The 12,624-nt window shown below is 35.6% G+C and overlaps 1 protein-coding gene across 11 annotated transcripts in view; it reads right to left on the reverse strand.

Annotated features, from left to right (window-relative positions):
- The window catches only part of TRDN (triadin), a 208,688-nt gene that overhangs the window by 70,017 nt on the left and 126,047 nt on the right, over nt 1–12,624 (reverse strand). For all 11 annotated transcript variants that reach the window (XM_048937079.1, XM_048937077.1, XM_048937080.1 and 8 more), the window contains 2 exons: nt 11,455–11,490; nt 8,806–8,859 (listed from right to left, as the gene is read on the reverse strand). In XM_048937079.1, coding sequence (XP_048793036.1) covers nt 8,806–8,859; nt 11,455–11,490 — 90 coding nt within the window. The remainder of the gene's footprint in view (nt 1–8,805; nt 8,860–11,454; nt 11,491–12,624) is intronic.

A 12,624-nucleotide genomic window follows, 5' to 3' on the forward strand; every position in this document is an offset into this window, starting at 1 on the left:
AATTCTTATGTTTCTCTCATGGTGTCCTAGCTTAGGTGGCAATCCTAGTAAAAGCCAAGGAGAAGAAGAAGCAAAAAGTGAGAGGACAGAAGTTTGGAATTCATTGGTTTGGCTGACTCAGTAAGCATAATCTTAACAACAACTGTGGCCTTTTTTTTGTGCAGCCCAAGCACTCTTCGGAGTATCCAATTCCATTCAGGTATTTTAGGACTCATTCTGTGAAAGAAGAGTTTTGGTTGGTTTTGTTGGGTTTTCAGTTTTTCTTTTGCTTTGGAGTGCTTCTTGAAAACTGAAAGTAATGTACTTCTACTTTAGTGATATGGAGGCAATTATTTTTCCCTCTGGCTGTCAGATCTTACGAAATCAGAGAACAATATGACATTAGCAAACCTTGGCAAGTGTTTTTGCAAAATATAACATTTTTCAGTTTAGCTTTGTTTCCTGTTTTTCAAACTGTAAATATCAAGGAAGTTCAGGAGAGCTTTTTTATAATAGTGTTACTACCAAAAGCACTTGAAAAGAAGCACATTATCACAAAGTACATTAGAAAAGAAAAAGTCAATAAGTAGCAATACTGCATGTCAAGCAGCACTTCTGTGAAATAGGGGATATGATATTTTAAGTGTGACTTTCCCTGGTATTATACTGGAATGAAATGAAACATTTAATTGCATGAACCATAAACTTCACATCTAAATCTTTTCTTTTTGGCTTCATATTATTATTACTTGGTTTCAATTTTATTTATTTATTTTGATAGCAGCTAGTTAGTATGATGCTAACTAATGATACTGTCAACTCGAAGCACGTTATGTATTAGCCATGATATTTGTCATTACTTTTATCTATAAAGTTTTTTTGTACTTTTTTGTAAAGAAATTTACAAAATGTTTTCATTTTTGGAAATTTCTGCAAGTAGTATATTATTTTTCTAACATGCATGAAATAGAGATTTGATTTAGTTTGGTATTTTATCATCTTAGTAAACTCTGAAGATTTCGAGAAATGGCTTTTCCCTTTTATGAAAAATGGCAAAGTTATGTATAAACTGCTCTTTAAACCACATATGGGCATTTTTTGTTCATTACTGGTAGTACATTCCTGGACATCCCAGGAGCAGGTGGAAGACAGCAAAGAAACTGATCTTGCATTCTTAATTTTCCCTAGATTCTTTCCTAAAAAGTGTCAACAGTCCTGAAAAGCATCCAGACTGGCACATTTGCTGTGGTATACTTTAATCTTCAGTAGCAGGGTGGACAGTCAGAAATGGTGGCCCTCTGCCATCTCCCAGGAGATAAGAATTGACATTCTATTCTGGTTTGTATATCTATGTGTGCACATGTGTGTATGTTATGGTCTAATCCAGATACGTTCAAGAAGGTTTTTTAAAAATATTCTATTGTGGATGCACACAGATTAGGAAAAAGTTTACATAAATAACATTTCAAGTGCTTTTCTTATTCTCGGGTATATGTAACATCAAAAACCAATGTGATTTTGATTGTGTTCTGTAGCTGCAAAAAAAAAGGTGGTTTCTGTACTGTTTAGTTTTGCCACAAGTATATTAATGAATCTAGTTAAAGCCTACTGTTGTCATATTCTGTGTAGTGTCTAGAATACTTAAATCCTCAGAGCAAAAAGTTAGGCTGGTGTTACAGTCATGTAATCTTTGCTTTATAGGCTATGTGCCTGTCATTTCCCCTCTCAGTTCTTTATTGCTTGTTGGCTAACTAAAACCAAATAAAATAGAGTAATAAAGCTCTTCAAGACATCCTTTCAATTAGAGTACTGTAAGCATAAACCACTGCCAGATGCAGAAAAGTTTCCTTTAGACTCTCTCAGTGAAAGGAAAGATTGCAATATGAGCTCAATCATGTTTTTAGATCAGAGATAATCCACACAAGAATGCTTCACACTACACCACTCAAAATTTTTCAAATTGCTCCTCAGAATTATTTGTTCTGCTACATCTGACTACTGCTTCCCTGACTGGATCAGTGTAGGGAAATCCACTGTCAATTTCACTGCCATCATACAGTTCAGATTATAAAGATAATGAACTGAACTAATATATTTCTTTCTGGAATAAGAACACACTTGGAAAATACCTTTGGTGAAATCATGTCACACACACTTGCTTATAATAGCATTTTTCAACTCTTTGGATAAGGAAGATCATTTTCTGCAGATTTCTGTATCATTACCTTTGTATTGTAAATCTCCTACCATGTGGAAAAAAACATTTGGCAACAAAGAGGAAACAGAAAAGAGGTCTAGAAAAAATGTAAATGTTTTCAGTTCAATCTATTGAATTTCCAGATTTTCTTCATGAACAGAAAGTGATAACTGAAGAGGGAAGACATCACTACTGAGAAATGTCTCAGTATTTCTCAGTATGTCTCAGGAGCCCACAGAGCCCTTTCATGTAGAATCACATTATATCTGTACCAAATCAGTATGGTTATACTGAAGCCTAAGGATGAAACTCTCTGGGAAGAGAGGTAGATACTTTTCCTCTCTCAAGTCTGAAATGTACTACTGGTTTCTACAAATGTTGTGATAATCAAGAGAAGAGGAACTGTCATAAGGAATAAATGAAAAGAGAACAGATTTCAAGTGTTTGTCCTGACAACCTGGCAAATATTTTCTCTTGGAGAAAAACATCTCACAAGGACTCATATGTAAATGTAAATATGGCTGCTCAAGTCAATACTCCTAAAGTGCATGTTTATGTAAATGAAGAGTAGATTTGGTCACTCCTAAGAAAACAACACTGAAAGCTTTTATTGCATGACAGTGGGAAGGTGCAAGTCTTGTGTGCAGTTTCCCACCAGAAGTAGCACAGCCACAGTACATAGTCTGGATGTAGTCATAGACCACAGTGCCTTATTTCACCTTGGAATAAAAATCTTTCTGATTCAAAATCATTAATAAGAAAATTAGGCCAATCCTACAGTACTGACAAGGGAATTGCCTATGTTCAAAACTGGTGCGTCACACTTAAGCCCTGAAATACACACACGTCACAAAAACAACAACAACAAAACACTGTGAGGAGATCTCTCACATTGAGAACTCTCAATACTCATCAGTAGTACTACTTATTTTAGGAACAAATGGAACAAATTAATGTCACTCTAGTCTCAGGAGCTCTGGCATGGGCCTTCAACTTGATGCTCAGCTGGCAAAAGGATAGTTTAAAAATATGATATGATTATTTAATTACAGACAGAAAGATAGCATCTGCCAGTATATCTTTACCTATGATAAACCTTAAACTGTCTTTCCTTTTAAATAGGGATCTGAGGTGTACTTCCATTCTTTTGAGGCTAAGATGACAGTTCAGGCATAAGTATTTCCAATCAAACCCCAGTAGTTACAGGAACACTGAATTAGATTTAGAAAAATCCTGCACTGAACTGCATCTATTTGAACAAGCTGCACTTCCAGGGTATTATCTCTATATTATTCAAGATGAACTTCTCAGAGGAGGACCAGTTATTGCACCCACGGATCAGCCGCAGCAGGTGCGTGCATGCTCTTTGACTACAGCAAGAAGTAATTCAATTTTGCCTAACCTTCTCTCACTTTACCGTTAAAAGTAAAATGACTCAGGATAGTTTGGAGAGTGTCAATAATTTGGGTAATTCTAAGTCTTTACTCTTTGCTCATGCTTCAACTTGTTCGTAATGCATCTTCTTTTGACAAGAAAATATCTTCAAGATCTGTAAACCACTGAAAATTTTAGAATATTTCAGAAAAGGAAGAAAATTGCAATAAATTGTAGTTCAAGATTTAACCTGTCACTAGGTAAACATGATATGCAGTTTAGATTAGTAAATTGATTAAAAACAAAAACCAACAAAAACCCCCACTAGATTATAAAATGTAATGCACCAAGATCCTACAGGAATAAATCTAAGTGAAAGATACTGAACTTAGAACAGAAGCTGTAAGAGTAGTGCCTGACTTGGAGCTCAGTACTGATGTTGACTGTCCAATAAGAAAACGGTAGAAGGAGGCAATGACTGAAAGATTTTGTGTATTTGTTCTCAAAGTGTGAGTCGAAAGACATACAAGTGGTTAGACATTTTTAAAGGCTTCTATGACTAACTTAACTAGGTCATGAATCTTTTTAAGGGGTATCTAAAGAGACAGAATCATGCAGGAGGATATCAACAGAAGATGCTAGAAGTGTGCAGCTCTGACAGCCAGTAAAATGCTGGAAGCTGTCTAGAGCATGTCTGAAATAAAATCTGCAACTAATATTTCTGAAACACATAAATCTCCAAGAAGCTGCCATATCAGGGAAAACTCATCATGTTATTTGTAGCACTGCAGAATGAGCTAGTGCTGAACACTGGTAATAGCATGTTTTGTACTTCTGATACTACACCGCAACATGTTGATGCAGAGACATATCTGTAGTAGACCTCTATGATATAAAAAATTCATACCTAAGAAAGCTCAGGGTGAAGGATATTATTTATACTCTCTATCCTTACTAACATAGTACTTCAAAATTCAAAAACATTATAAACCCCATATGAATATATATATATAATATAATCATAAGTTTTATAGAATACTTTATAGAATACTATAGAATCCACCTTACCTCTTTTGACTATACCCCTTCTCTGAAAATAAAGTTTTATTTTTCTTATGGCCTCAATGGGCAAGGTGAGGCATATTTATTCCCTTTCTATCCAAATGAAGGTGATACCAATTACCAAAGATGAATATCTGAGAATGTAATTGTATACACAGTGTATGTGATAGACTGGATTCAACACAGCTTGAACACATGACTCAAGAGAGACTGAAAGATATGATAAATGCTTTGAAATTGGGTCCAATTCATTATGAAAGAGAAATTAATCATAAAACAAATTCAGGGCTATGAAATCTTACCAGCCACAGAACAAACCCCCTTAAAATGCCAATTTCCATTAAAAAAAAGTGGACATCTAATCCTTTTAATTCTCATTTGTATTTGAATAGCATTTAATTTTGATGCTTTCCATCGCTGCTACTTCAATGTACTAAAGTACCAAATCTTTTTTTTTTTTTTTTTTTTTTTTTTTTTTTTTGTAGTTAACTTGCTCCCCCTGCCTTGTTCTTGAAGTAATGCTATCCTAGTGTTAGCATTACAACAGTATATTTCTGCACTGTGGGATTTAATAATATCTTGGAATAGTCAAAGAAAAAAAGATGCATTTTTAAGTATACTTTTAGTATAGCATAACTATAGTGTGAGCAGAAGTATAGGAAATTATTTTAATCTGGTACTGAAATGCAGCATTCTGTAAGGAAAGTTCAAATGTAACAGTAATATGCCAGGCTAGGAGACTAGGTATCTCATAATCCTAGCAAAACTAGGAAAAAATAGTAAAAAATATCCTCAATTCTAGGTAACTTACTCAAGTTTTTAAAAATGGAGGGACAAAAACTGGATTTCAGATTAGAAAGCTTAGTGTAAAATAAGCTACTTCATGCTTCATTTAAATAAATCTAGTATGTGAAAATCCAAAGTACTAAAGTAAAATCTTCTAATATTGGAAACTTCTTCCCTCATTGTGATATAAGTCAAGAATTCATTTTTCTGATACCATTAAGAGTTGGATAATGACCCAGCTTACATGATCCAGTGAACAATACAAGACCTTTTGGTCTGCAGTATCTTCTTAGACTTGAGTGGGAATGAAAATCTTAGTAGGCTGGAAGAATTTGTAGAATTTATCAACATCCACGCAGTAGATTTTTGTGAATATTAAGAAATGGTTGAGTGGCAGACTACAATAGCTGCAAGGTATTTACTGCTGAGAGTATGATGCATTCCTTGCAGACAAGGAGCAGAGTCAGCTGTTAAGCTTCACTAACAGACCAGAGAAAACTCTCTGGGACAAATAGGTGAGGATCAAGTCCCAGCTTCTTCAGTTTAGTGCGAAACTACTCTACTACTCTACTGTGCAAAGATAGCCAAACCTGTAACTCTACCTTTAAGACCAGAAAGAAACCAAACAATTCAGAGCAGAGGTTATATTTAGATACCCCAAAAGTTAAGGTGAGATTGAGGAACAGTTGTGCTAATTTGGACCAAAAGAAAACTTCTGCTGTTCAAAAGGAATTCTATACAATGTTTTTTTTTTTTTTCCTTTTTTTTTTTTCTTTTTTTCTTCTTTCCTTTCTTCTTACCAATAGTGAAGAAACCAGAGGCATAATAAAATAATAATAATTCTAGTACAATTGATGGAGTGAGTTTGAGAAACCGGATGCAGCCCTGTCTGAGCCCTCTCTGTCATACTGATTTTATTCTTTCTGAATACCAATTAAATTTCACTGATTTTCTGGGGCAAATGGTGCTCAAATTATGAACCCAAGGGGAGTAATGAATAAGATTTTTTGAATGTGTATGAAGAGGAAGACAGGACTAATTAGGCATTAAAAACACATTACATTAAATTACATTGCATTAAAAACAATTATGCAATTACGTGAAAGTACAAAATTTGTTAAATACACTATGAAACCAAATTAAAAATTGCAAGACCATTCCAGGGAAATTCTTAGCTGCAATCAGGACTTAAGTTTTTATAATGGCGGAAAGAATTGGGTTTGATTTTAAACCAAGCAAATCATGAGGGAGAAACAGTCACTGGCACTAAGAGAATTTGCAGCAATGTGTGTAACGTTGGGTATTTCATGGTTGGCACACGCAGACTCCTGACTAGTTAAGGGAGTACATGGGTCTTGGTGGTTTTGAAGTTCCTTGCTGCCCACCAGGAAAGCCAGCAACCTCTCTGTTCTTACCAAACAGTTCCCTGTGTCTCTTGGGCATGTTTCACATACTTCCATCCCTGCCTGTCACTGCCCTGTACTTGTTCTTCTTTTTCTCCCTGTAGGATAACAGCACTTGTCCAGGGAAGTGGTGGAGTTACCATCCCTGATGGTGTTCCAGAAATGTGTAGATGAGGCACTGAAGGACATGGTTTAGTGCATGGTGGGGATGACTGGACTAGTGGTCTTGGAGGACTTTTCCAAACTTAATGATTCTACAAAACTATGGGACCAGCCCATAAACCGTTGACACTATTACACTTTTCTTTGAAGTCAAGTTCTCTTTCTAGCTCAGCTTCAGAGAGGAAATCTTTCCAGTTATATATAAGTACATTTGAAAATGTCCACTTTGAATATCAATTAACAGATAGTCATTGAGGTTGGGTTCCCATAGCACACATCAGTTTCTAGACTGAGAAGTTCTCATAGACTTCAAAATTCCACAGTAATTTTCTCTGCTTTCTCCATACAAAAAAAAAAAAAAAAAAGAAAAAAGAAAAAAAAAAGAAAAAAAAAAGCTAAAAATAGTGCACAGTGTGTTAGGCAGGGATTTCTTTACCAGTGATATTAAGATCAAGAACATATGTGGTGTAGAAGCACTGAAGATGACCAGCTGTGCTCTCAGTCTGTGCTGTCATTCTGTTAACAAGAATAAACCTTCAGCTTTAGGCATTCTGGGTACAGGTTGCAAAGTAATAAGATATGTGGAAGAAATTGAAATATGAAATTGGATAATGTATTTAATTTACTGTACTAATAGGCAGCAGTCTAGTTAAAATGTTGCCAAACAAGCATATTTAATATTTGCTGTGGTGATTTATACTGGGGATAAATTAATTTTCAGAGAACAGTTACATCTGGGGATGGGAAAAATAAAGTAAAAGTCAAAAAAATTACTGCTTTGTCCCATTTTTAAGGAAGATGAGACTTTTAGAATTGTATCAGAAGAGACAAATCCATTTAATTTTTCCATAATAAGCCATGCCAGTATTTCCTCTTTTCCTTATCACAAGCAGATTGCTGCAATCGCCATTCTTGCCAAGAAACAGACTCATTGGAACATTTTTCAAAAAAGAACACAAATATTGGATGAATGCAGGTGGAATAAATTAATTATAATCATATGGTTCTAACGTAATTATTTCTGCAGTGTAGTGTCGAGACATCTAAGAATCCAGCTATATGATACGCCCTGGCAACAAAGCTGCTTTAAGAAATTATCATGGACATAGATGTTTGTTGAGTCAGACTAAGTGAAATGATTCAGACAGAATACCCAGTGCCACACACACATTTCTAAGACATTTTTTTAACTAGCCCATGGCAATGATGTGGTTTACACTGTTTATCCAGTTGTGCTAGCACAAGAGAACATGGCATAAAGCATGCACAGAAGGCAGGGACTGGGAGAATCTTTGAGGAAAAAGCACTTCTTAGGTCAGCTTCACACAGTTAACTGCTCTATGATAACCCAGTCTGTATCAGCTGCATTTCAAGTCTGAAAGTCGTTTTGCAATAGAGACAATCAAAATGTTACTGGCTAGCATTGACCCCTGTCCAGTTCCCAGTCTCCTCTACCAGTGTAAGGTATCACTCCCTACTCTCTTATTTGATAAATGTGTGAAGTAGATTAATGAAAAGGTTGGAATTAGAGAAAGAAAGTTAAAGAACAGTCTCTTAAAAAAAAAAAAAAGAAAGAGGAAAAAGAGCACAGGTCAACAAAAGAACTCTGCTAGAGGCAAGAAGAAGCAGGGACAGTGGACAGGCCATGGAGACAGCCCTTTGCCTGGAATAGCACAATAATTTAGATCAAACTGACAAAAAACAAACAAACAACAACAACAAAATCCAACAAAACCAAAACAGTGTCTTTTCTATAATCCAGCAGATGGTGCTATGATGCAATAAACTGGTTAAAAAATAAGTACAAGAAATATGAGAAAAGTGAACCTTTTGCTCCTTTACCTGGTGCTGCTGCTTTTTTAGTAGCTGGAGAAGCTGCAGGGGCTTTTGTTGGCTCTGAAAAACAAACCAAACAAAACAAATTAAAACAATCACTACAAACTGGTATAAAAAACAGAAATGTGAGGAAAGGCTTCCAGTGAGGCACATACAGCCTGCAGTAATTTCTTCACTGAAGCGTCGGACAAAGAGATTACCCAAAGAGAAGTGAGCAGAGCTGCTCTCAAGTAACTCAAAGGCATCAACAAAATGGGCAGGAGTAGTAAGCTCTTGTCATAAAACACTGAATCCCTTATCTGGTTCTACTGAATTATTCCATATTCACTGGCAAAGCACAGAGTGGCGGGTAACCAAGGCTGGGCCTCCCCACCCAGGCAGCTGCTGGGAGCAGAGAGCCTCCATGTCTGGTCTTGCACCTGTGTGAGCAAGGGCTCCTGAACTAGACTGCAGAAGCTGGTATCTGCCCTTGGCGGAGTGGCAGATACAGAGTGGCACCTCCTTGGTTCCCACAGCTATTCAAACTGCTATCCATTCCCCTAATCCCAATCTCTTCCTGATGGAAAAACAACAGCAACAATTGCACTACCTCTGCAAAGTACGTCCACATAAGAATGGAGGAATCTTGATAATGATGAACATGAGGGAACAATTTCATGTGGTTTGGTAATGCATTTGAAAAAGTAATTGCCTGGTTCTTCTAGGGAAGCAGAGCTACTTAGCTTGTGCTTGTTTGTTGTTCTCATAAAACATTTGCATTATCTTCTCTATATTGAGGTAGAACATTTCCTTGAGGAAAGAAGTCCCAAACAGGGAACACAGCACATAGATTCCCAAAGCAGACATGAAGAATCTTAACCCTGTGTAGAAGAACCTGAAATGCCTTCTAGATTTATTTTCTCTTTAGTGGTGTTTAATTAATTATTTTTATCCTCAGGAACTGATAAAATAGACAGTACTTAAACCAGTATAAAATAATAAATTTCTAAAAGTTAACTCCAGATTTTCATATCAACCAGAAGATCATCTAACTTAAAATTCGCATTTCCATATTTTGAGAGGAAATAATTAATCATTTCCATCACAATCTGCATTACTGAATGTCAAAAAAATGTTAGTTAATCCTTCACATCTGTCAAGAGTTATTACCAAGAAAAAGAATGTGGTTATCAGGAATGCAATCTTGAGTTATTCCCCTCCAGTCTTTTGAGAACTTCATAGAACATGCATCAGATTGTCTTGTGAAACAAAATATGAAAATAAAATATAGTTTTGCATGTGTGAGATTGTTTTGTTTCCATCCATATAAAAATCTGCAGCGGATAATTACATCCTAACTTATTTATTATCATAGTGTTGTAACTACTTGGGGTGCTCACTCCTCCTTCAGAGGAATATGTAGAAAACCTTGAAGAATTCTCCTAAGGACTACTTTCCTGAGTACCTGTTCCTGCAGAAGAAACAGCAGACACAGTATACATGTTGCACAATTGTCTAGGTGGATTTCATAGAGAACTGCAGGACTCCTGCATCTATTCCTTCTGAGCTCTCAGCTAGAACTTGTTGACCAACAAGACTTGATTTTGGTTTTCATAACATCTGTGAAACAAATTAAGTTATATTCTTTTTGCTCTGTTATTATTATTATTTTTTTAATTTACATTTGGAATACTTTGGAGCAATTTTTTTTTTTCAACAGTAAGTTTTGTATATTACTTATTTACATTCTCACTAATGTTGAAACAAAGTACCAAATGTTTTCAACTTTTTTATTGTTTGGAAGTATATGCTTTTTAGTTCATAACTTACAAATTATTTCTGTGCTAGGATTTTGCCTATTTATATGAAAAATTTTCAGATGAAAATAAGAATAGTAGGGGATTCTTCTGCCATAAGGCTAAGAACATTGTATTAAGTATTGTATATAGCATGTGGAGTTCGTGCATTCTTTAATCATGAACTTGTATGAGCTTTCGAAGTCCCATAGTTGCAGAGCAGAGATAAGAGCAGATGAAATCTTGTCTGTGTACCAGTGTAACTATGTCATACTATTATTACTGTATTGAGGCATTGATGCTTATGGTTTTGTTGAAGAAAAAGGTCTAATTATTCCCTTGTTAACAATGCCATGTTCCCAGAGCAATTTTGTTCTTTATGCAGAAGAGCCCAGCCCCTACCTCTCTTGTGCCTTTAATGTTCCCTTTCCATATTTGTGATAACTAGATGGGCAGGCAGGACTGTGGTTTTGCATTTGTGAAAATAAATTTGATGATCCTTTGGCACACCAGACTTTCTGTCTTCTCAGCCCATTTACCAAACTTGCTGCCACTGAGAGCGTGTTCAGCTGAGAACTCATTTGACATATTCTTCCCCATGAAATCTTTGTTTTCAAAGACAGTGACAGAAAGGAGAGGAAGGCGAAACTGTCAGTCACAAAGAGAAATGTGAAAATAGAAGTAGAATAAGAATGGTTTCAGGTAGCAGGAGGCAACTGAAAACTAGACATGTAATTTTTCAATTATAAATGGTGTAGCTACTATATTATTTGTGATTTCTACAATTCAATAACAATTATTGCGCATTACTGAAATGTGCTGTTTGAAACTGTATGACATGTAAAAGAGATCATAACCTAATGCACAAGTAGCATCTTACTTCTGAGTTCTTTGGTCACAGCAGCTTCTTTTTTATCTGTCAGAAGAAAAGAAAAGAAAAAAAAACAACATATGCATTAAAACTTATATAGGCAAAAAGTATATAGATGAACAGAAAATTTCAGCTCATGCTTTATTGTTGCAAAGTGCATTTGAATGATACAGTGAATCATTTATTTTCTGTTTCATGGTGAAGTTGTACTAATTTAAATGCAAGTGTAAATGTAACAAATCTGTGTGAAGGTGTATATTTATTTTCAATTTAGTGAGATTCAATATATGGTCGAATTACAATGGCATACATGTACTAACTGAGCCATGGCTGCATACCACGAGCACATTCTCAGGTTTTAGAAATGTAAGGGAAGAACAGAGTTGAACAATTAAAAGCATTAGTCTCCCTGCCACTGTTGACACCATGCAATTGACGCCTAGTTTGGAAGGCTCTGCTCAGTCCTAGCCAAAACTAGTCGCCATATGCTTCCCACATATCATAACAAATCAAAGATTTAAATCTAAAGAATAAAGAGACAAAGCATCTGAGATGTCCCTCCAGTCCAGTCAGAAAGATTGTTGCTAGGATAGGAAGAAGAGATGCATGTAATAATGGTAGAGGATGCTTCTTTGACTGCTCATGAAGGGAAGTACATCCTCTCTAATAATTAACAGGGTGCCTAGAATATAAGCAGGATAGTCCTTCTGACCACAACATAAGAATGATAAATCAATTTTGCTCTTAAGTACTAAAACAAGAAATACTTCAGGGTAGAAGCTGCCAAAACAAGTAGCTTTCAAAACCAAGATTTGTGTTATTGATCACAATATAAACTTACTTCAATTTCACAGCTCGCAAAATTACTGTGAAATAGCTGATATGAGATAAAAAAATGCAAATGACTGCCAAGTATTCTAATAAAAAGTCTTCAAAAATTCAATGCAAAACACATTCCATTTTGGGTTATACGCTGCTCTGAACTGAAATGTTTCTAGGTTAATCCTCAGCTTCCACTAACACTCTATGAAAGCATGTTTTGCAGGCATTACTTCAAAGTATGATAATTACCACATTCAGATGAAATTAATCATGAAGCAGCTTTCAGCCACGTTATCTGGCTAAGAAGCCTATTGAAGCCTTAAAGAAGTGCCTATAGGTTGCCAGATATGGAAATCT

This window comes from Lagopus muta, chromosome 2 (genome assembly GCF_023343835.1).
Source record: "Lagopus muta isolate bLagMut1 chromosome 2, bLagMut1 primary, whole genome shotgun sequence".
NCBI classification, from domain to species: domain Eukaryota; kingdom Metazoa; phylum Chordata; class Aves; order Galliformes; family Phasianidae; genus Lagopus; species Lagopus muta.